This window comes from Cetorhinus maximus, chromosome 1 (genome assembly GCF_964194155.1).
Source record: "Cetorhinus maximus chromosome 1, sCetMax3.hap1.1, whole genome shotgun sequence".
Taxonomy (NCBI): domain Eukaryota; kingdom Metazoa; phylum Chordata; class Chondrichthyes; order Lamniformes; family Cetorhinidae; genus Cetorhinus; species Cetorhinus maximus.
In genome coordinates this window covers 72,779,873-72,804,350 of record NC_135879.1, presented here as the reverse complement: position 1 = coordinate 72,804,350, position 24,478 = coordinate 72,779,873, and the positions used below count along the sequence as shown (strand labels likewise).

Genomic DNA, 24,478 nt, shown 5'->3' with positions numbered 1-24,478 from the left:
AAGGGCGGAAGTCCCACCTCAAGTCAGTTGGTAACGCACAACCATAAAGTGGCTGTGGGGCAAACTGGCCAAGCAATTTTCATGCTGCAAGGAAGGGGACACTGCCTCCAGCATAAAATTCAGCCCATGTTTCCTGCCACTAAAGAGAAAGTAAAACACCATCTAAACAAAGCACATGGTGGGTAAATACATGAGACACATAATGGAGTCCTTATGATTTTTCATCCATTTTAAATAATGGGTGAGCAATTGGGTAGAGTCTAATACAGGAGCTTCCTCTACTCTGTACCTGCTCTGTGGTCGTTGTTTATGTGTTGTGCCCAAGTGATTCTTTATTGGACTTCCAACAGTGGAGAAGATTTTGATAGGTTTAAATACAGATTCACTAAGATGCTGTTTGGTTTGAGGAAAATACAAATATGTAAAAATATTCCAAACACGAACTTCTTTTTGTTAGACCAGAGGAGGTTACAGGACAGCATGATAGAAGTGTTGCTAATAAAGGATGGGTCAGGATAGACAGAAATAGTTGAGGGGTCTAGAAAGATATCAGTTTAATTGTAAGTGTTTTAGAACAGAGAAGAAAACAAAATTTCATTAATGAGGGTTGCAAGGCTGTGGAATTTACTTTCAAAGTTAATGAATAAGGCAGACACCATGTCAAGGTTAGATTGGGGAAGTGGTTGCAGGAAAGGGATTGAAGGGATATTGGAACAGGGTGAATAAATGTGTTTGCTTACATGTAGGGTAAATGGTGATATGGACTGGTTGGGCAAGATGGCCTGTGTCCTATGCTGTAACTTCAATGTATTAGAATGTAGGTATGCTCTTATGCAGTTGGGAAGAATCTGATCTTATGAGTCAACTTTACTACTATATAAAGACTTCTAAGGCAGAATCATCCCAGATTTGCACCAAGCGGGAGGATAAAAGAACATTTTATGTGCTGGCTGCAATGGCAGCTTTTCACACTGTATTGTCCCAATCCTGCCTCATTAATCATGCATTCCTGGGGAACACATAATTTTGATGGCAGGTGGGCTCTCATTTGCCTGTCACACCGCCACCTTGACACTTCCTCATGCCAGGCACCATATGCAAAGTACAGCTGCATGTACACCTCGCAGTGCTTCCAGCCCAGGACTGCTGCACAGAAGATATGGCCCCCAAAGGCAAGAAGACTGCAGCCCCCTGAATCAGTGATGCATCCCTGGGACAACTTCTGGACACCATTGAAGCCCGTCATGATGTCCTCTACCCCTGTCCTGGCTACAGCAGGCCCATCAGTGTCACCACTCTGGCTTGGGAGGCTGTGGCAGAGGTTGTCAGTGCCAACGCTGCACAGAAGAGGTTGGCCATCCAGTGCAGAAAGAGGATGAATGATCTCATCCGTGCAGCCAAGGTAAGGCAACCATCTCATCACTCTAAACTGACACACAACCAAGGCCCTCACACGTTCATCTCACTCACTGCCAGCTCAAAGGATATCATCACTGTAATAACTTGATGGAGGAGGAGGGGCAGGGTTTTTACCTCGTCAGGCGAGCATGGCGGACGGGCCTGGGAGTGACCACGGAACCGACCGCCGCCCGCGATCAGGCCCCGGCTGCGATTTCATGCTGTCTGGCCAATTAACGGCTAGCTGGCATGGAAGGTGTGCGCTCAGAGCCTCAGCACTGCCGGAGTTGGCCGGGGCGGGGGGGGGGGGGCGGTGGCGGGGGAGGAGCATGAGCCCTGAAGTGTGCACACACGTGGGGGTGCGCTCACTGAAAGCTCCCTGAAGGCACAGAGCTGCTTCAGGGAGCTGAAGATTTTTAACATAAGGAAAATTAAGGAAAGCATGTCCTCTCATATTTAGTGCATACAGGTGGTGAATCCAAGAAATTTAACAACACTAACTCTTGTGGAATGGGTGTGTTGGCAAGGCTGCCTGGCAACAGAAGACGACTAAGTGCGTCTGCATTGGTTATATGCGAGCCAGGGTGGTACATGAGTGTGTACTCATAAGCTGCTAGCATCAGGGCCTAATGCTGGATTCTTGCTGAAGCTTTATGTGGAATAGCTTTGTCTTCACTGAACAAGCTTGTCAGTGGCTTACGGTTGGACACAGTTGCGAAATGTCACCCGTACAGGTATTGGTGAAACTTATTGTCACTAAACACAACCGTCAGTCCTTCTTCCTTCAGCTGGGAGTAGCCCTTTTCAGCTTGGGAGCGTGTTCTTGAAATGTAGCTGATGGGCCTTTCTGACCCATCCTCCATTTGATGTGACAATATGGCTCCTATGCCATAGGGAGAAGCATCACATGTCAGCACTATCTCTTTAGCTGGGTCATAATGTAGCAACAAGCATAATGAATCAAGCAGTTTCTTTGCTGCTGCAAAAGCTTTTTCTTGCTGTGACCCCCATGACCAGCGGTGGTTCTTCCTCAGCAACAGATGGAATGGTGCAAGCACAGTGGACAAATTAGGTAAGAAACGGCTGTAATAATTTATCATCCCAAGGAATGACTTAAGCTTGGTCACATTACAGGATGATGGTGCATCTTTAATGGCTTGGACCTTGTCTCCAACAGGAAGCGACCCCATAGTGTCCGCTCTGTGACCCAGGCAGGTTATCTCCAATGCTTGAAATGTGCGTTTTTCTCGCTTCAAACGCACACCTGCTTCCATAAATCTTCTCAGCACTTCCTCAAGGTAGGCTAAATGCTCAGCTATGGTCAGTCCACTGATGAGGATGTCATCTAAGTAGACAACTACACATGGAAGTCCCTGCAGGAGACACTCCATGGTTCACTGAAAAATGGCACAGGCAGATGAAACTGCAAAAGGCAATCAGGTGTACTGGTAGAGGCCTTTGTGCATATTAATTGTCACGTATTCTCTTGACGTGCTATCCAATTCCAACTGCTGATAGGCATGACTCATGTCTATCTTTGTGTATGATTTGCCTCCTGTTAACTTGGCATACAAGTCATCGATTCTAGGAATGGGGTATTTGCCTAACTTTGCTGCTTTGTTGACTGTCAGTTTGTAGTCATCGCATAAACGTATGGTCTGGTGTAGCTTGACAACTGGGACTATGGGTGCGGCCCACTCAGAAAACTGGACAGGCTGGATTATTCCCAGGTTTTCCAACCTATACAACTCTGCTTCCACTTTTTCTTTTAGTGAGTAAGGCACCAGCCTGGCCTTGAAGAACCATGGTGTTACCTGGGGATCTATGTATGTTTTAGCTTGCATGCCCTTCAGTTTTCCCAATTCATCTTGATAAACAGTGTCATATTTCTTCAAGAGCTCTGGAATTCTATTGGACTTTAAGTGGAATATTTCTGATCAGTCTAGTTTTATTTTTTTGCAGCCAATCTCGACCCAAAAGATTGGGCATTTCCCCCTCGATGACAATCACAGGAAGCTGGGATGTCTGCTGTTTGTAGCAGACTGGAACAGCAGCAATACCTTTGACATGAATGGGCTCTCCAGTGCGGGTTCTCAGTTTGGCGGACGTGTGCTCCAATTTCAGTGACTGACTCCCTTCACTGAGGTACTTGAACAGGTGCTCCCCAACAACAGTAGCTGAAGCACTGGTGTCCACTGCCATCTGTAGTTGCTTGCCATTCACTTGCACTGTCACTGCAATGGGCTCAGATTTAACAGCAGTCACATGATACAGAGAGTATGCATCAGCAAGCATCAGCTTCTGCAATGTCAGTTGACACTGGAGTTTGGGACTGGGAGATGGAAGCTGGAGATTGGGGCTGGGGGAGGGACGCTGAAGTTCGGGGCTTGAAGAGGGAGACTGGAGATCAGGGCTTGGAGAGGGAGGTTGGAGTCTGGGGCTGGGAGAGGGAGGCTGGAGATTGGAACAGTTGGTGGGAGCTGGAGTTCGGGACTGGGGGAGGGAGGCAGGAGTTCGCCTCTGGGGGAAGGAGGCTGGAGTTCGCGGCTTGGAGAGGGAGGCTGGAGATCAGGAATGTGGGTGAAGCTGCTTTGCTGTGTGATTATCTTTTGTTCTGTGCTGCCTAGCCAGGTGTCATTTCTTGTGGCAATAGTTGCACTCTGCCTTTCTAAATCTGCATACATCTGCTCCGTGATTCCCGTCACATCTATAGCTGACGCATTGTATTCAGGCTTCTCAACTCGTCGTTGAAAACCTGCTGTGTTACATTTTGCTCTAAGCTCAGCAGCAGACATCTAACATGGTGCACTGCTCTATTATTCACATGCTGCAAATCCTAAGGGCGGAAGTGGCCACGCATTAGGGACACCTGTATAAACTGACCATGCCTCTGCAACTGAGACAAATCAGGTGCAGCCATATGATCGGTGTCAGGCTCCTAGCCTGCCCGCCCATGCAAGCAACACAGAGGCACCAAAGAGGTACCAAGCACTCCATACCTTACCCCGCCACCCACCTCCCCACACCCCCTGGCACAGACTTCAAGTCTGCCACCAATTTATTGGACCGTGGAGCAGTTGGTCTGCATACATTGTACAATCTCCTCGCCAATGCTGGCCATGTAGCAGTCACTACTAGAGGTGTTCACAGCCTCTTGAAATCTCAGCATCTTGATTTGGACCAGTGTTCCCTATGTCGCAGGTTGACAGGGCAGACATGCAGCGCACTCATCTCTGGCCGTCCGAGGGGTGACCTACACTCTCTGGAAAGCATTATTAAGTGACGGTCACACAAGAAAGGTGCTAAGTACAGCCATGATAACCACATCTCTTTCATGCTGCAAGAGGACTACATCAGGATCATGGATCGGAGCTCAATTTCTACGCCATTGGCTCCTTTCAGGGCTACACAGGTGACCTTTGTTGGGTTTCACAATCTGACACCCACAAATGCACCCATGAGGCCATGGATGCCATCTTCTCCATGGCGCTCAGCTTTGTGCATTTCGCCCAGGACCAGGACAGCCAGGATGCAAGGGCCATTGGATTCACCCTGATCTTGGGATTCTCACAGGTGCAGAGTGTGATTGATTCATGTGGCACTCAGGTCTCCATCGCTGCAGTTGGTGGACTTCATTAACCGCAAGGGCTTCCGCTCACTGGTATGTGACCACCAGAAACTCATCCTGCAGGTGTACGCAGTTTCCAGGGAGTGTGCACGATGCCTACACTTTGAGTCACTTGCAGACCCCTGCAGTCTTCCAGGGTCCACAGAGGCTGCAGGGTTGGCTCCTTGGGTCAAGGGCTGATGACACCTGTACGGCGGCCTCAGACTGCAGCAGAGCGACGCTATAATGAGACTCATGCAGCAGCTTGCAGCTTGGTGGAGCAGACCATCGGGATGCTGAAGATGAGGTTTCGGTGCCTGGACCAGCCTGGTGTAGCCCTGCAATACAGCCCGCAGAGGGTGCCATGCATCATCATCACCTGCTGCACCCTTTACAACTTGACACTGCAACGGGGTTAGGAGCTTGCTGAGGAGGAGGTGGAGGAGCTGGAGGTCTCATCCGATGAGGAGGACGCTGACGGGGATGAGGGTGAGGGGGTCCTCGGTGGTGACGACAATGGGAATGAGGCTCTCGCACTGGCTAGATGAGGGAGGTGCACTTAGGAGGCCCCCATAGCTGCCAGATTTGTGGAGGATGATGATGACATGCAGTGAGGTGTTTTTGTAAATCCTCTTATCGCACTTGTGAACGTTTGATTCCAGTCTGGCTTATCGCAGCGCCAATACCCTCTGTGAGAATATTCTTGTCATGGAGATTCAGTGGAGGCCCTAATAGTTGCTCGATCGCAGGAGGATGATGACAACATGCAGTGAGGACACTCCATAGATCTTCACATAGCTTCTGAGAATGGCTGACTCCTGCAGGCCGAGGGAAGCTTGCTTGCGCTCCATGATCAGGGCCATCTCAGAGGCGCAGCCATGAAACTTAAGATGCATCTAATGCTGTGTCCACCTTCAGCACCTCAGCCCTTCAGGAACTGGTGCATAGCGTCACTAGTCGCAGATGCTGTTGTGATGGGGGCCACCCCTACCTTAAAGGTGCTGAGAGCACCCAAAGAGTATGAGAGAACTCTGTCCTGCCCACTACATTCTGGCAGCAATGCCCAGCACTGCCGAGCTGCAGGCATCAGTAGTGTTTCCAGGGAGTGTGAGGCTGGATCATCACTTTGGTCTGAAGGCCATACAGAGCACAGAGAAGAGGCCCTGGATTGAGACACCTGCTTTTATCTTGTGCAGAAAGGTTTCACATCTGAGTGACAAGACCTCTGCTCATCAGAACAAAGAGCCATAGGCAGGGAGACATTCTTGGGAGTTTATTGACAATTGTGAACATTATGTGTAAGTGATTAACACCCATGCCCAGGGTGTGCAACTAATTCTCCTTAACTTTCCTAACCCTGCCGCTACATCTTGGTGCTCCCCGGACATCCACAACAGAGGTGGAGCCAGCCTGCTGACTATGATACCCTGTCTGTGATGACTTTGGCGGGTGTCCTCTGGAGGGCTGAGACTTGGTGGGCCTGCACACTGTGGCAGTGGCACCCTCCTTGGCCTGTGAAGTGGGATCTGCGGAGGTCACAGGAAGAGGGGAGTCAGATGGGCCGGACACTCCCAGAATCACCTGGGTGGATGGCCCTGGAGTGTGCACCTGCTGATCCTCCTCCCTATGGGTGCCCGAGGGCCCCTGGCTGAGTCCATGAGTGGAAGGGGTAGCTGGAGTGAAATTGAGCTGCCCAGCACCCCTCTCCCGTACACACTGTTGGAGGCCAACTATTGCATCAGCAATGGAGTTAAGCCCATGCAGCAGTGCAGAGTGATGTCCTGGACCAAGGTCTCCATGGCAGCCACCATCCTGTTAGTGTTGACCTTGGTGCGTTGCAATGCCAGTGCTATCACCTCAGCCTGAAGGCGGACGGACTCCTCCATCGTGCCTTGCAATCTGAAGAGTTCGGTGGACATCCCTCCCTGTTTTTCCCTAGCTTGCCTTTGCAGCTCCAGCAATTGTGACATAACTGAGTCCAGAGGCTTGTCATCTGACCCAGACTCAGCAATGTTTTGGCTTTCAGCAATCCTCTGAATGCCAGGGCCCTGGGAAGTCCCTGCCTCCACCTGCTGTGGATCAGAAAGTGCGCTGTGCTCACCAGATTGTGATCCCGAGGCTACTGTAAAGCTAGGTCCCACCAAGATGTGTCTTTGCGCTGGTGGAGGGTGTGTATGAGCACTGCGACAGGACTTCAGGGAGGGTGCCTTCAGATTCCTCGTCAGAGGTTTCGTCGGAACTTGTCTGGGTCATGGACTCCGTCGGCTGCTTCCCAAATCTGGGAGGATTCCGCCCATAGAGTAACGGGTTAACTCTAATAATCATCCCAGATTTGCACGAAGTGCAGTAGTGGGCGGGAAAAAGGACGTTTTACCTATCGGCTGTGATGGCGACTTTCACGCTGTATAGTCCCAATCCTGCCTCATAATTATGCAGCCACAGGAAACACGCATCTCGCTGGCGGGCTGCCTCTGAATCACCCATCACACCTTTACCTTTCTCTTTCCTCACTCTGGGTGCCATATCTAAACTACAGCTGCCCACACACTTCTCAATGCTTGTAGCTGAGGACTGCTCCAGTGAAGACATGGTGTTGAAAGCCAAGAAGGGTTCACGGACCCATCACTGAAATGGCTTTCAGAGGCCTGCCGTGATCTCCTCCATCCTCTCTCTGGCCACAGGAGATCCAGCAATCTCACCACTCCAGCTTGTGAGGTGGTGGTGGTGGTGACCAGTGCCAACACTGCACAGAAGCGGTTGGCAATCCAGTGCAGAAAGAGGATGATTAATAGAGAAAATCTTCATAAACACATTAAAAATATGTTTTTGTTTAGCGCCAAGGAATTCTTACTCATTTATTACTTCTTTGCGTGAGGCTGACAATTGGTGCTAATTTTAGTGTTAATTTTGAAGTGCTGATATGAACCCCATGGTTGAGTTAAATAGATTCATACAGCTATCAGATGGAGATTTTCATTTTGGGCAGGGTTTTTTAAAAATTCATTCATGGGGTCTGGGCTTCACTGGCTAGGCCAGCATTTATTGCCCATCTAAGTTGCCCTTGAGAAGATGGTGGTGAACTGCCTTCTTGAACCACTGCAGTCCCTATGGTGTAGGTACACCCACAGTGCTGTTAAGAAGGAAGTTCCAGGATTTTGACCCAGTGACAGTGCAGGAACGGGCATATATTTCCAAGCCAGGATGGTGATTGACTCGGAGGGGAACTTCCAGGTGGTTGTGTTCCCATCTATCTGCTTTCCTTGTCCTTCTAGTTGGTAGTGGACGTGGGTTTGGAATGTGCTGTCGAAGGAGCTTTGGTGAGTTTCTGCAGTGCATCTTGTAGATGGTACACACTGCTGCTACTGTGCGTCAGTGATGGTAGGAGTGAGTGTTTGTGAATGTGGTGCCAATCAAGCGGGCTGCTTTGTCCTGGATGGTGTGAAGCACCTTGAGTGTTGTAGGAGCTGCACTCATCCAGGCAAGTGGAGAGTATTCCATTACACTCCTGACTTGTGCCTTGTAGATGGCGGACAGGCTTTGGCAAGTCAGGAGATGAGTTACTTGTCGCAGGATTCCTAACCTCTGACCTGCTCTTGTAGCCACAGTATTTATATGGCTAGCCCAGTTCTATTTCTGGTCAGTGGTAAACTCCAGGATGTTGATAGTGGGGGATTCAGTGATGGCAATGCCATTGAACATCAAGGGGCGATGGTTAGATTCTCTCTTGTTGGAGATGGACATTGCCTGACACTTGTGTAGCATGAATATTACTTGCTACTTGTCAACCCAAGCCTGGATATTGTCCAGGTCTTGCTGCATTTGGACATGGATTGCTTCAGCATCTGAGGAGTGGAGAATGGTGCTGAACATTTTGCAATCATCAGCGAACAACCCCACTTCTGACTTTGTGATGGAAGGAAGGTCATTGAAGGAGCAGCTGAAGATGGTTGGGTCGAGGACACTACCCTGGGGAACTCCTGCAGTGATGCCTTGCAGCTGAGATGATTGACCTCCAACAACCACAACCATCTTCCTTTGTGCTACGTATGACTCCAACCAGTGGAGAGTTTCCCCCCCGATTCCCATTGACTCCAGTTTTGCTAGGGCTCCTTGATGGCCACACTTGTTCAAATGCGGCCTTGATGCCAAGGGCAGTCACTCTTACCTCACCTTGAGAGTTCAGCTCTTTTGTCCACTTGGGTGCAAACCAAGTTTCAGAATTGTGCTGATTGTTGTACCATGAGCACAGCAGGCGAGCGATTCTTTCCCACTTTTCTTATTCTGGGATATATTTCCACTTTGTCATGGAATTCGTTTACAGAAATAAGAAAAAACACTGCTCATTTCTCCTTTACTTATAATTTTTATTTGTTTGCCCACAAAACTGTTATTGCATTTCAAAGTAATTTCACTGATGTGATGTGCTGTGGGACATTTCTAAGATGCGCAATGTAGCACAAAATAACTTGAAGTTCTATTTATTTGGCAACATGTTTTTGGGAGAATTGTTTTATAATTATTTCACAACAGTGCCAAATTGAGGCATACAACTCCTCTCGTGATATTTTGTATTTAACAAAATTATGTTGCTTTTTATTTTTTGCTTAGGAATTTTAATATGCAAAATAAATGCTTGATCTGTCATTTCCATGTATGTAATTATGGAAAATATTAATAAAATTTGGACCCTAATTGACTAAAGTTGCAGGGTTGTCATTGCTCGAAAATATTTCACACTCAAGGTCATAGCTGTTACTTTGTAAACTATGCACAATGATTTAGACTTCACTCTTACACTACTGATACAAAGTGACAGACATAAATAAGTACCTCAATACATTTTAAAACTAGAAATCCTGTGGGTTATTTTATAAAGTTGATGGTGTCAACTTTCATCTTCACTAAATGGGTGGTAATCCAGCAGAGCAGATCATCCACTAATTATAGAATCTGCCCAATTTCCATTCCATTGATTCTGTGGAGAGGATTCAAAGGGAGGTAGACATTAACATTAAGGTTTGTTTAAATGCTAGAATGAATTGTCTGAAAGATACGGGGGGTGAAATTTGTCCATGCCAGCAGCGCAAAACAGGCCCGAAGTAAATCAGCAGTGATATTTCACTGTGCCTAATCTTCTTTCAGCTGAAGTTCACAGAATGATAGTTCAAACTCTTTTTGAAGACTAATTTCCTGGTCTCACTGTCAGTTTTCCTTGATTTGAAATTAAAAATCTTGGCAATATTTGGCAGTACAAAGCTGACAGCCTATTTGCTTTGAACGTGTTTACGCTGCTGGCATGGAACAGTTTCATCCTGGCTGCTTTTTATACATTCCGTTGCCATTCTTATTCTTTCTAAATAAAGTAGAATGATTTGTACTTTAAAGCTTTAACACGGCGATAGAATGATTTAAAACACTTTCCAATGTGCAACTGAACCACCGGGAAAGTCCCAGATATGGTTCCTGGCCTGTGCTGAGTTAGTTGATTTATGGTATGCTGACAGTTGGACAATGTATTTGGCATCAGTGTTCCTGTGTTAATGAGAAAAAAAAAATCAGGGTTAATATTTCTGATTCCTATCCAGTCAAGTTGCTGGAATGTGCATTTGCCTACGTTAGATGTGGACAAATTGGTCTCAATTTTTTTTGTTCAAATAATCTATCAAATAACTTTCTGGCCAGATTCATACTTGCATGAGGTATGTAAAGCTTGTGCAAGTTTAGCATAAGTTTTTTCAAATCCATTTTCAGGATTTGGGTGTCACTGGCAAGGCCAGCATTTATTGTCCAGTTCTGAGGTGGTGTTGGTGGGCCTTCTTCGAATCATTGGTTGCAGTTTTGATACAAATGAGTGGCTTGCTAGGGCACTTCAGAGGGCAATTAACAGTCTACCATGTTGGATTGGGACTGAAGTAACAAGTAAGCCAAATGGGGAAAAGATGGCAAGTGTCCTTAATGGGCACTTTTAATTCCACCAGATTTTTAATGTCCAGATTTTAAAATTTATATTGAAAAACTGTCTGTGGGATTTGCATTTACATTCTCTGCGTTATTAATCAAGGCCTTTGGATCACTTGCCCAGTAACGTGATTATCATGGTACCATACCCAAACGAGGTGGGGGAGAAACAGGTGGAAAATGTAGGAATGATACTTAGGCTCAGATGCAGATTTTTCCACCATAGAAAAAGTACAAAGGTATCGTGTTTTTCATAGGATGTTGTTTCCTGATGGTGCTTATACCAGTTTTACTTCAAATGACACTGTGCAAGGTAAGTATGAAATCACTTACAGAGAATATGTAGCACACAAAGAGATTATGTGACACGTATAATTCACATAAGTAACCTGTCTGGAAGAGTGGGCAGAATTTTTCCCTGAGCGTGCAGGATCGCCGGGGATGGGCAGGGGTGGTCAGGAAGCCGACCGTGATCGGCAGCGCTCTGCAATTTTATGTGGACGAGCCAACTAAGACCTACCCAGCGTGATACACGAGCAGTAGCGCTGAGCGCTGCCTGTGCGGGCAGGGGGTGGAGGGAGAGCAGGCCTAATGTGAACATTGTGCATATGCGCGAAAGAGCGCTGAATAATCTCCCTGAGGCACGGAGCTGCCTCAGGGAGATAAAGAATTTTTAAAAATAATAATTAAGAGCAAGAAAATGTAATGAAAGATGTCCCCTCATGTGACTATGTCACATCAGCAGGACATGTTTTAAATTAAAAAATAAAGTTTTTATTTTATTTATATTTGCTTTTGGAAATCTCATCCCACCCGTGGATGAGGTTTCCAAAAAAGTGCAAAGGCCGCTTGGCCTTTTCGCCTGCCTGCCAACCGTTAGGTTGAACGGGCAGTGAAAAATTAAAGCCAATTTTTAACTTTATGGTCTTAACAGGCCTTTTAATTGTCGGCGGGCGTGCTGCCAGCTCTGGCACGCATCCGTGACTGCGCGTTGACGTTTGCACGCTCGGCCGAATTCATTGCACGTTATTTCACGCTCAGTCGGGTAGGGCGCACGCCCACCCATCGAGCTAAAATTTCTGCCCAGTGTTTCTTATGCATCTGTAAAATATATATTGTCGTGATTCCAGCCTGGAGCCTTGGAGATGAGAAGCCGTTTTTTTTTTAACTAAAGCACAAAACAGGCTTGCTCGCAAAAGTAGCTGCTGGGGACACTTGAAAGATTTTTCTAGGTTGGTAGGCAGGCACCCTAGTGACCTGAGGGCAGGCAAATAAACAAACTTCCCTGACCTTGAAGGTTCGCAACAGGCATAGCTTGCCAATTAAACTAGAATTTGCCCCCACCAGAGATTTTCAAGGCCTCACCATTCTGCATCCAGTCTGTTCTGCCACTCTTTTTAAAAAGCTTGCCTTTTGGAATTACACATTCTCACATATTTCTTTTTCAAAAATTGTACCACTTTATTCATTTCAAATAATGAAAGTCAAGAGGTTAAAATTACTTGCCACGTTTCTCTGCATTGAATGTATTTGCCACATACCTGCTCATTTTGTTAACTTATGGTCTGCTGAAATATTCAGTCTTTTCATGTCCTCTAAATTGGGATCATCAGAAAACTTCAGTAGCATTCCTCTTGTGCCTAAATCCAAGTTATTTTTATAAATGGAAATCAAAAAGCATCCTATGCCAGTATCTGCCACCCAGCATTATCTATATCCTGCAAACCTGAGAAACATCCCATTTACTTTTATTTTTGGTTTTTGTCCCACCTTTCTACCCCTGCAACTACAAAAATACCGTTTGGCTTTAATTTTGTAACAAGTCTGTTAAGTGAGACCGTACCAAATGCTTTTGGAAAATTAATTTTTTACTTAAGTATTACAGTTCAATTACTCGAGTTTCTGTATGTTGACTGCAGATTTGGCTCATGACAACATGCTCACCCAATTGGAAGAATTACAACTGGTGGCTGATTATTTAATTATCTAGTTAGTTGCAAGTATACAGAAGACCCAATACCATTGATCCAATAGATAGATAAACCCAATCTATCATCAAGACTGATGTACCTTTATCTGTGCCAAGTGTCTTCCTTGGTAGAGTCTCTGCTTTCAGAGGTACAGTTTGCTGTTATTTATGTGGGGATATACAATGTCACAGAAATGCTACTAATATGAATGCTGACTGACTGCACTATTCCATGCATGCGACTCCTGGAGGCCATTTCCTCACAATTTCCATTGACTTGTATAAACACACAGCACAAAACACTGGGCACCCCGTCATGGTGTATAGGTGAGTTGAAACTGAGCATCACTGTTGCCAATGAGATTAGTCCCCAGTGTTTCTGTAGACATAGTGGGATATTCATCAGAGATGTAATATTACTAATGTGATCTCCCTAGACGGCATTGGTGTTGCCACGTGTTCAGTAGCAGACAACAGTTTGCTCGACTTACACATACCACCTTGGATTGAAGTACGTATGGAGGAAAGTTGCTGTTTAACCTGGAACATATGTACCAATATCTGCTGAAAAGGACTAATGTTGCTACCCGTACAATTACAAGGGGCACCAGATATGTACTGCTGACTGTACATCACAGTGTGTGGGTTGTGAGTTGTGGGTACAAGGCAACAGTGCTAAATGTATGAAGGTGAGGTTGTGGTAAAGCATATGAATGGTAATTTTGAGTACTGATTGATAGAGATGGGTGATGTGGGTGTAGAGAATTGAGCGGTGGATGAAGCTAATAGTGCATTTGGTAGGATATGGTGCTTGAAGATGAACTCCCTCACCTTGACGATTTGTGACAGATTGTTAACCATTTTCCTGTACTAGATTCATGTTCTTGGAGCAACACTCTTGGCATTGACCTCCTCTGCCACTATTTGTTCCCATTGCCTCCTTTGTGAATATCTAACTGGAGGGCTTCTTGCCCACCCCTCAGATACAGGATGTTTCTCCTTTCTTCCTGTTATCATTTGTGTTGTCAGAAGATCTTGGTGGTTAATTTCTTGCATGACTAGCCATTCCTCAAACTATCGCAGCTCAAATTCACTTTTCAAAAAGATCACACCATTTCTTACAGTTGCAACCACAATGTACCTCCCTTTTAAGAGGTGTAGACTGTCATTAAAGAGCACAAATGGCTTGTGATATTGGGTCCTTATGATGCGTGCAGCCAATTGAACAGCATGGGGAATGCTAGCTGCACTCATCATTTGAAAAGCAGGCAGCAGCAAGTTAATCTACTGCGATCGCCACACCCATCTTCAGGAGTTAGCCAATTTGACCCTCATTTAGTTTCAGTGCCACGAGAACTTGCGATTTTGTTAAAAGCTCTAATGATTTACACGTTGCTGTAAAATGAATCATGCTACAGCAGAATGTAAAGGACAAGCAATAAAAACAGAAAATGCTAGAAAAGCTCAGCAGGTCTGGCAGCATCATGGAGAGAGAAACAAAGTTAATGTTTCAAGTCCATATGACTCCTCTTCAGAGCTAAAGAGAAGTAGAAATGTGATGGATTTTATACTGTTTAAGAGTGGGTGCAGCAGGTGGAGCAAAATAGAACGTCAGGGATAGGTGGGAGTTTAGGAGAGATTAACAAAAATGTCATGGACCCAGGGCAAAGGGAGTGTTAATGGTAGTGTTAAAGACTAAAGAAGGTGCTGAGAGTGACATAAAAGTAAGAGCAGAATGTGTTAATAGCAGCACATGGGTCAGCGCTCTGTGAAAGCATAATACAGGAACAAATGACAGATGGCCCTGTGGGGGGAGGTGGGGGGTTGAGGAAAAAGGATAAAAAAAATAAAAAATGAATAAATAAATAAAAATAAAGAAAGAAAAAATAAGTAATAATAATAAATAAAAATAAAATAATTGGATTAAAAAGGGGTGAAGATGGAAGAAAGAGTTCATGGTCTGAAGTTGTTGAACTCAATGTTAAGTCCAGAAGGCTGTAAAGTGCCTAATCAGAAGATGAGGTGCTGTTCCTCCCGTTTGCGTTGGGCTTCACTGGAACATTGCAGCAGGCCAAGGATGGACATGTGGGCATGAGAACAAGATGGTTTGTTGAAATGGCAAGTGACAGGAAGGTCTGGGTCATGCTAGTGGACTGAGAGAAGGTGTTCCACAAAGCGGTCACCCAGCCTGCATTTGGTCTTTCCGATGTAGAGGAAACTGCATTGAGAGCAACGAATGCAGCAGACCAAATTGAAGGAGGTGCAAGTGAAATGCTTGCTTCACCTGAAAGGAGTGTTTGGGGCCTTGGACCATGAGGAGGTAAAGGGACAGGTATTGCACTTTCTGCAATTGCATGGGAAGGTGCCACGGGAAGCGGATGAGGAGTTGGGGGTGATGGAGGAGTGGACCAGGATGTCATGGAGGAACGGTCCCTATGGAATGCTGATGGGGGCGGTGAGGGGAAAATGAATTTGGTGATGGCACAGTTGCTTGATATAGTGACAGTGGGGGCAAGAGAAGAGTTTCAACCTATTAACATAGAAACATTGGATGGCAGGAACAAGCTGGCAGAGTCCACTATTACTATGGTTGAAATAACAAGTAATACATTGTGTGGTATTATCATGTTATTAACACATCATTTGAATATGTTTACTCATTGCTGGGCAGAAATATTCAATAGTTGCAATCACTTCTGGTGAAAAATTCCGGAAGTGACCTGTGGGAAGAGGTCTACTGGAATGGCTCTCTGCACCTCCTCCACCCCCCCCAAAATTACTGGCAAAAATCTAGGCCAACATTTTACAGTGAAAGCTTCATTATATAGTGAGAAACTAAAATGTGTTTAATACAGGCAGCTCTAGCCAATGGAGCAAAATCCAACAATCTGGCACATTTACATAGGGCATTGAAAATTTCTGAGTTTGGGAAAATTTTTGTAATTTTTGTTTGTAGGGCACAAAATATCTTGGTCCTAGCCTCTCATTCCTTAAGATAATTTTGTGTAAAATTATTTTCATGCCATCTTTATTTGGCTGTGTTTTAGCGATAAAACCAATGAGCAATAAACAACCGCTACACAAGCAGCCAGTTAACCTACTCAATGCTCAAACTGCTTTTGGCAGCCTTGTTGCTTTTTCACAGTCATCGATATTAATATAACTTAGCAACATAGTAAATACACAAAAACATTCTCGAAAAATTATTCAGCATAGCATTAAATCTACAACTTGAGATTTATAAAACAATTTTAATCTACATTTTTGTTTTTGAGGAGCAATGGTGTTCACCAAGGGTTGGCAATAGGGCCATTGCTTTTTGTGATATGCATTAATAACATAGGTGTACAGGGTAATATTTCAAAATTTGCAGATGATGCAAAATTAGAAATGTAGAGAACAGCGAGAATGATAGTGATAAACTTCAAGAAAGCATGGCCAGTTTGGTGGAATAGATGGACGCGTGGCAAATGAAAGTTAACGCATTGAAATTATCATGAAGCTATAATAATTTTCATACTATTTGGTTTATTGTAAAGTAGGCTTATGGGTGTGAGTGTAGATGGTTCTGTCTGTGTGATTTAATAGAATTGGAGTCAGCTGGACTGCAAGCTTGAAATTTATCAAAAGGAGTCAAGTGTAGAAGGGTACTTGAAATGCTCATGAGTAAACATGGATGAGCTCTTAGCATAGTTGGAGAAATGTTTTGGAATTCCACTGTTGAATGGGCTCTTTGGCAACTTGCTGGCTTGCTTTTTAAATTTAAAACCAAATTTGGACTTTTGCCTGAAAGGGGTGTGTAGTTGAGAGTCAGGTTAATTAAAAATTTTAGGATTTGATATAACATTAAGTAATTATAATCTTATGTATGTGCTTGAAATCTTTTATTTTGTTAATAAATGTTTTAATTTAATTTTTAAAATCTTTAAAGGTCTTAGTGGACTCATTACTACTGAATTCAATGCACACATCTTCACATAATAAATACAAATTGCAAAACATTGTCACATGAGTTGGGACATGTCCATAACTTTTATTTTGAAATATTCTGAGATTTTTTAATCACTCATGAAACCTCATCCCACCCGTGAATGAGGTTTCATGCTTTTTCAGAAGCCCATCAGGGCTCCCGGCCTGCCCGCCAACCTTAAGGTTGGACGGGCAGGTCCATAAATGGTTTCAATTATTTTTCTAATGGCCTTAATAGGCCGGCTGTGTGCCCGCCAGCCTGAAAATATAAATGACATGGGGTGATGTTGGGACGCATGCCTGATATCACCCCGTGTCATTTTACGCATCGACGAGCAGGCCTCGCCTCGCTTTCCAAACAGAAGATTCTGCCCCAGGAGTGTGAAATAGCTTTGAAGAAGCCTCCAGCCATTTTTGCAAAAGTCTGCTGTGTCCAGTAACTAAAGTTGGAGAAAAGTTTTGGAAATCCATTGTTGAGTGGGTGCTGTGGTAACTTGCTGGCTTGCTTTTTAAATTTAAAATCTATTTTGGACTGTTGCCTTAAAGGGGCTGTTTACTTTGGAGTTAGGTTAATTAAGAATTTTAGGACTTGTTATAGGATTAAGTAGTTATAATCTTATGGGCAGAATTTTCTCGTTGGAGTGCGGGACCCATAAAATGATGTGTGGTGATGTCAGGAGTGCGTCCCGTCATCGTCGTGCGTCATTCTGATCTTTCGTTCAGTGGGCGTGCATTGGAGTTGGCTGCACACTCGCCGAACTGTTAAAGGCTTGTTAAGGCCATTAATACAGCAATTAACCAAATTGACAGGGCTGCCCGTCCAACCTTAAGGTTAGCGGGCAGGCGAAGAGATCCCAGGCAGCCTTCGCATTTTTCATGAAACCTAATCCACAGGCGAGATGAGGTTTCATGAAGGGCTTAATTAAATAATTAATTAATAAATATTTTAAAAACATTTCATAAACATGTCCTAGCTCATGTTATGCTGTCACATGAGGGGACCTGTGTAAATGATTTTTAACTTTCTTTTTTTCCAACTTTCAAATTGAACTTAATCTCCCTGAGGCAGCTCCGTGCCTCAGGGAGATTTCTGTGCTGTTTCACATGCATGCGTGAAAGAGCGCAGGCCCCACCTCTCCGTCCTCCCCCTGCCTGCACAGCGCTACTGAGCGCGTGTCATGCTGGGCGGTCCTTAATTGGCGCAGCCATGTAAAATTGTTAGCGGGGATCGCCTCTGCACCCGCCCCCTCCCACTCCCGCCCATCCCGTCCAATGGGGAGTAAATTCTCCCCTATGTATGTGTTTGAAATCTTTTCTTTAGTTAATAAATATTTTAATTTAATTCTTAAAATATCTAAAGGTCTTAGTGGGAGTGGAATCATTACTTTGAATTCAATGTACACATCTCCTAATAAATACAAATTGCAAAACCATTCTAATAGCGTGGCCAAGATTCCCTCATGGATTTCATCTGTCTGGCACACATCACCTGCCATGTCATAACAAAATGCAAAGTGATATATTTTGGTTGGATGAATAAGGAGATTCAGTATAAATTAATGGGTACAATTCTAAAGGGGGTGCAAGAGCAGAGAATGGGGTAAAGAATAATGGTGGTGGCATGTGTACACAGATCATTGAAGGTGGCAAGGCAGGTTGAGAAAGTAATTAGAATAGCATATGGGATCCTGGGCTTTATAATAGGGCCACCTCTGGAGTATAAAAGCAAGGGAATTATGATGAATCTTATAAAATGCTTGTTTGGCCACAACTGGAGTATTGTGCCCAATTCTGGCTACTGCACTTTAGGAAAGATGTGAAGGTCTTAGCAAGGGTATGGAAGAGATTTACTAGAATAGTTCCAAGGATGAGGGACTTCTGTTAGATTGCAGAAGATAGGGTTGTTCTCCTTAGTGCAGAGAAGCTTGAGAGGAGAATCAAAAAAGGTATTTAACATCATAATGATTCTAGACCAAGCAAATAGAAAGACATTGCTTCCATTGGCGGAAGGGTTGAGAATCAGAGGACACAGATCTGTGGTGATTGGCAAAAGACAACATGAGAAAAATTCTTGTGCAACATGTGATTATGATTTGGAATGCACTGCCTGAAAAGGTGGCCAAGGCAGGTTCAATCCAGCCTTTCAAGATGTAATTATATAAGTATATGAGAAAAAAAATGCAGGGATACAGGGAAAGGGCGGGGCAGTGGGACTACCTGGATTGCTGTTTAAGATAATTTGAAGGACCTAATGCCCACCTCCTGTGCTGTAACCATTCTTTGATTCTATATGGACCCAGAGCCAGATTTTCAGGGAGTCAGAAGGACTCTAGAGCCATTTAAAAAAAATTAAAAATGATTCCAGGATTCCTGCCCCCATTCCAGACTCCCCTGATTTTTGCTGGTGCATGTTAAGGGTGCGGGTCGTGAGCCTGCACCCTGGACTCCCGACCTACCCAACTCCATTGCAAGGATTGGCATCTCCTAGCCCCTGGTAATTTTTGTGGAGCCAGGCCAGCTTCTCCATGACTTGTGGTCACAGCCCTCAGAGGAGTATGGATTCCAGAACCTTTTGAAATGTAACTCCAAGCTCTTACCCATGCCCCCTCCATGCTAAATTAATGCAAACTTATGCCCCCACCCACCCCAGCCCCTCATACACTCCATGCCCATTCACCCAGTAAACACAATGTACAGAATGAATGAACCCTATAGTAACAATGGCATGTGTGAAACTGCTTAGAAAAAATACTCATTTATAATTTTCTGAAAAAAACTGGTATTCCTACAACCCTATAAAAGTGTCAATCAAACAGACAATTGAAGTATCAATAACAGAAGCTTTAAGCACTCGACACCTCTTAACCTTGTGCAGATAAACATTGAGACATTGACAAAAGAGAGGACAGAAAAATCAACTTATTATAAACTCATAGAGATGGAAATCAAGGAAAGTCAACACTTCCCTGCACTTGTATAAACAAACTCAGTGACATAATTTTTTTTAAGAGTCCAGGTTCTCAGCCAGGACTCTCATGCATGTCTGTGACCTGTTCTTCAGTGGAGGTTCACCATACATTTCCACAGGTTAGATGCTTCACAACTGCACACACACTGGTAGCCCAATAACATGCCTCATATTTGCCATCCGATACTATTACCTCCAACTCCTCTTTCAGACCACCAACCTCTCCAGGGAAGTGACCTGTGCGTGGTCTTGGTGGTTTCCTCTTCCCTGACCCTAGTGAATGGAGATGTTTCTTCACCATTCGTCCACCTCCTCTTCAGTCTTAGCTTTAGCCTGCTGTATGGCCCTGGCTCAGTTGACCACACACACCGGTATTTCCTTGTTTCATAGGAGAGGTGGAGCAGAGGTGGCAGCCTTTTCTACTATGTTGTCCCAACAAGGCTGGGGTCACCTGCTCTGGATTTCAATACAGCAGTCACCAACACATGCCGCTGGCCATTTTGTGCCTGAAGCTGTCAGATTTTAGCTAAACAAGGGGCGTGGTCTGCTTCAGGAAAGGCAACAGTTTGTTGCCGAACTAATTCCCTCAAAGCCCCTCTTGAATCTTCTAACTCCTCACTTAGTCTTGTATTTTCTGATTGTAACTCAATATTTTGTTCCAGTGTTTGCTCTAATATTTCTCCTCGTAGGATGCACTCTATCATGTACTTCCTGTTCGCAGCGTGACTGATTGTGCAGGATAGCAGTGCTCCTACCAGCCATCACTTTCTTTTTGTAACTTATCTACTTCTTCCTTTAATTCTTTGTGCTCTTATTGAAACATATACGATTCTGAGGGAGCTTGACAGGGTAGATGCTGAGAGGATGTTGTGAGGGAATCTGTGTTTTTAAATTAATTTGTCTTTTTTGAGGTAGACCCTAACTAAAAAGGAAACTGAACTGAAAAGGGTAACAGAAGGGGAAATAGAACAGCCAAACATAGAAAGGAAAATGACACTCCCAGTTTCTAAAGAAACAAAAGCAAATTGAGGTTCTGAAATCAAAACTTCTGGCAAGCTGAATTTCATTAAATGATATTAAAGAACACAGATCGGTCTAAGCTGAGCAGTAGAAGCTGATAAGTCCAGTGGTACAGAACATGTAAGCCAAAGAAGGCAGAGTCCATATCCAGAAGCTGAGAATATGTTGTTACAGTTGTTTCTGTTTCTTGAAGATAACCTTGTTGGGCCTACCCAACCAGACCAAGCTGAGTAGGTTCTGCAGACATGTGTCATTTGCAGTGAAGACTGTGCACATGGAACTCTGGTTGGTTGTGCACCACTGTCAGCTGGGGATCAGACTAGCTCCAAGAAGGATTGGAGCTGAAATTCTTCATGAGGAAAACAGAGTTTTGAAGGACTTTGTAACTAAGTGTGATCACCAAAAATCTGGGTGGACTAGTGACCCAATTTGTAAGACCTGTTTTAATTGTATCTGCCATTTAATATGCAATTTGTAGTGTATATTTGACCACAATTTGCCTATTAATTTATGTTTAACTCATGTCAATTCTGGATGTTAGAGTGTAGGATAGATTGTATTTAGTGTTTGCTTTGCTAACTCTTATATAGTAAAAACATCTTGTTTTTAAATCGTGGAATCTTGTGGCTTCATTCTTTTAGTAAAAGACTCAGATTTCTTATTTATTTAAGAAAAAGCAGTTACTGGTCTCTACCAAGATCCTAACAATGTTTCCCCTCATGGAGGAATCTAAAACTAAGGGTCACGTTTTAAAAATAACGGGTCTCCCATTTAAGATAAATGAGGAGGACTTTTTCTCTCCTAAGGTCATTAACATTTTGGAATTCTCTGGCTCAGAGAGCAGTGGAGGCCAGGTTATTGAATATATACATGGCTGAGTTGGACAGATTTTAATCTATAAGGGAGTCATGGTTATGGGGCAGGCAGGAAAGTGGAGTTGAGGCTGCAGTCAGATCAGCCACAATCTTATTGCATGGCATCGCAGGCTCGAGAGGCTAACTGGCATAATCCTGCTCCTATTTCTTATGTTCTTAATACATTTAGGCAGACCTCATTGTATTTGAAGCACAGGAAGGGAAAGATGCCAACATTTTCTGAATTTTCTGCTGTGTCAGCCTATTTAGTCAGACTGTGTACATAAGGCATAAATGTGAATAATTACAATAGATGCCATCACCCCATAGAAAACTAAGCTTGCTGGGAAAATAGCCATACAGTGCACTTTGAGCTTCCACACAATTACAAATTCTATGTGAAACTATATACACCATTATGATTTTAGGAAATTGGTTCTAAATTAAAATTTTTGTATTCATTTTTTCTGACAACTAGTAGTGATGTTTATTAAAAGTCTAAATAATATTAATATTTACAGAGGTCTTATTCTTAGCAGTATTGCAGTGATTTGTGCGTGAATTTTAGTACTGTTTACCATTAGAACTACATCAAAGTGATTGTTGCTTATACTTGAAGGGTAATGCATTACCTTAGACAGAGATTTCTGGCTTTGCTGTGGTAGTGTTAAAAGGTTAACAATTAGTGCCACAGTACAAAGAACAAAATAGCTTTGATACTCATACCATTTTGAGATCGTCAAACAGAATAAATCAAATGGAGGTTGTGGTATTTCAGGTTATGGGGCAGGGGATGGTGAAATCTGAAGGATTTGGACCACTTTTGATGCCACAAGGCTGATGATAACAGCTTTTGGGCAAGCAATTTGTCCACTATTTCAGTCTTAGGCATCATGTGGGCAAAAAAAAACATTAAGGGGAAACTGGGTCAAATAGGAAAATAGAGTCTTAATAAAAAGTATTTCTGCTAGCCAATCCACTTTGTTAATGGCTCATATCTTTAGATACCAGAGCATTTTGCAAACATTATTTTGCCTAAATATCTGGAGTCATAAACATTACAGCACAGAAACTGGCCATTTGGCATATTGAGCATCTATTCTTTGTGTGAGTCGCCTATTTAGGCCTACTTTCTTGATAGTTTCGAAGAAGTTTCAAGAGTTCCTTTTTTCCAGCAATTATTGAATTAATTTTAATACATATTTATGGACTCACTTCAACAATAATTTCTGGTACAGAATTCTACCATTGTAACCACCTCTCTCTGTATAAAAAAGGAAATAAATGTCTAGCCTTATCTTTATTTTTTGAACTAGGACTGACTACTGATTTTCGTGCTCCCTTGTTTTAATGTTTTAATATTTATGATAACTGTTGATCAGGTGTAACAGCAGTTCTATTTCTTTTGCAAAATACTTAGTTTCTTTTTCCAATTATTTTCTCTAGGGCTCGATTCTACCAAAGATCCCTGCCTAAATGTGAAATGTAGCCGACACAAAGTGTGCATCGCACAAGACAACCATAGAGTGGTTTGCATTAGTCATAGGCGGCTAACACACAGGTAAAGCACTTTGTTCTAATTTAACTCTATTCCATTTGATACATTTGCAATACCTTTCACTTGAATTATTTACTTTTCGTCCCTTTCAAAATTTAAAGGCTTGTATGATGTGTTAATCTTGCGCAATTAAAATTTATATATGGCATCGTTTATGTATCTTATGCAATTTTCAAAAAATCTAGTCTCTCCAATTTTGTATAGTATATAACATATGATGGAGGCTTCTTTAAATGGCATATTTTATGTGAGTTAAGGACTGCTTTCTTTAATTTTCAAAGATTTTGTATAAATTACTAAATATATTCGAAGGCATGAAAGTTCCATAAGGGTTGTGCATATTTTTGCTATGTCCATGGGTTCCAAAAGTTGCCTACAGAGTAATGGTGGGAGATCTGTAGAACCGACACAAAATTTCAGCACCATAATCCTATGAATAAATGTAGTTGTCTGCAGAACCATAATACTTTCTACATTACCTGTCAAAATTAAATCAAATTGATGTAATTTCCAAATAGATAATGATATGATGAAAGAAAACAATGATTTGGAACAATGCTGTATGTATTCTTTTTGTGTGTGTGGACAGTTATGCAGAATAATCATGGAAGGTCTGTGTGATAAAACCTTGGGCAGGATTTTTTAGCTTGGCAGGTGGGCGTGCGCCCGACCCGACTGAGCGTGAAATGATGCGCGATGACGTCGGGTGAGTGTGCCGATGTTAACGCGCATTCACATGATAGTTCAGTTGGCGGGTGTGCGGTGGAGCCAGCAGTGCACCTGCCAACAATTAAAAGACCTGTTAAGGCCATTAAGTTATCAATTGTGCTGAATTTATCACTGCCCGTTCAACCTAACGGTTGGGCAGGCGAAAAGGCCAAGCAGCCTTTGCATTTTTTTGGAAACCTCCTCCACGGGCGGGATGAGGTTTCCAAAATCAAACTACAAATGAAATAAAAACTTTAATCGTTAATTTAAAAACATGTCCCCTCATATGACTCAAATTCATAGGTTAGCCGCCTATGGCTAATGCAAACCACTCTATGGTTGTTTAGCAACTTTTTCAACATGTTCTTCATCGCCCTGAGACACAGAGCTGCCTCAGGGAGATTATTCAGTGCTCTTTTTCGCGCATACGCGAATTGTGCGCTAGGTCTGCTCTACTCAGCGCTGCCAC

General features: G+C 43.6%; 1 protein-coding gene across 7 annotated transcripts in view; it reads left to right on the top strand.

Annotated features, from left to right (window-relative positions):
* The window catches only part of spock3 (SPARC (osteonectin), cwcv and kazal like domains proteoglycan 3), a 708,975-nt gene that overhangs the window by 302,443 nt on the left and 382,054 nt on the right, over nucleotides 1-24,478 (top strand). For all 7 annotated transcript variants that reach the window (XM_078542382.1, XM_078542400.1, XM_078542363.1 and 4 more), the window contains exon 4: nucleotides 23,190-23,304. In XM_078542382.1, the coding sequence (XP_078398508.1) occupies nucleotides 23,190-23,304 (115 nt within the window). The remainder of the gene's footprint in view (nucleotides 1-23,189; nucleotides 23,305-24,478) is intronic.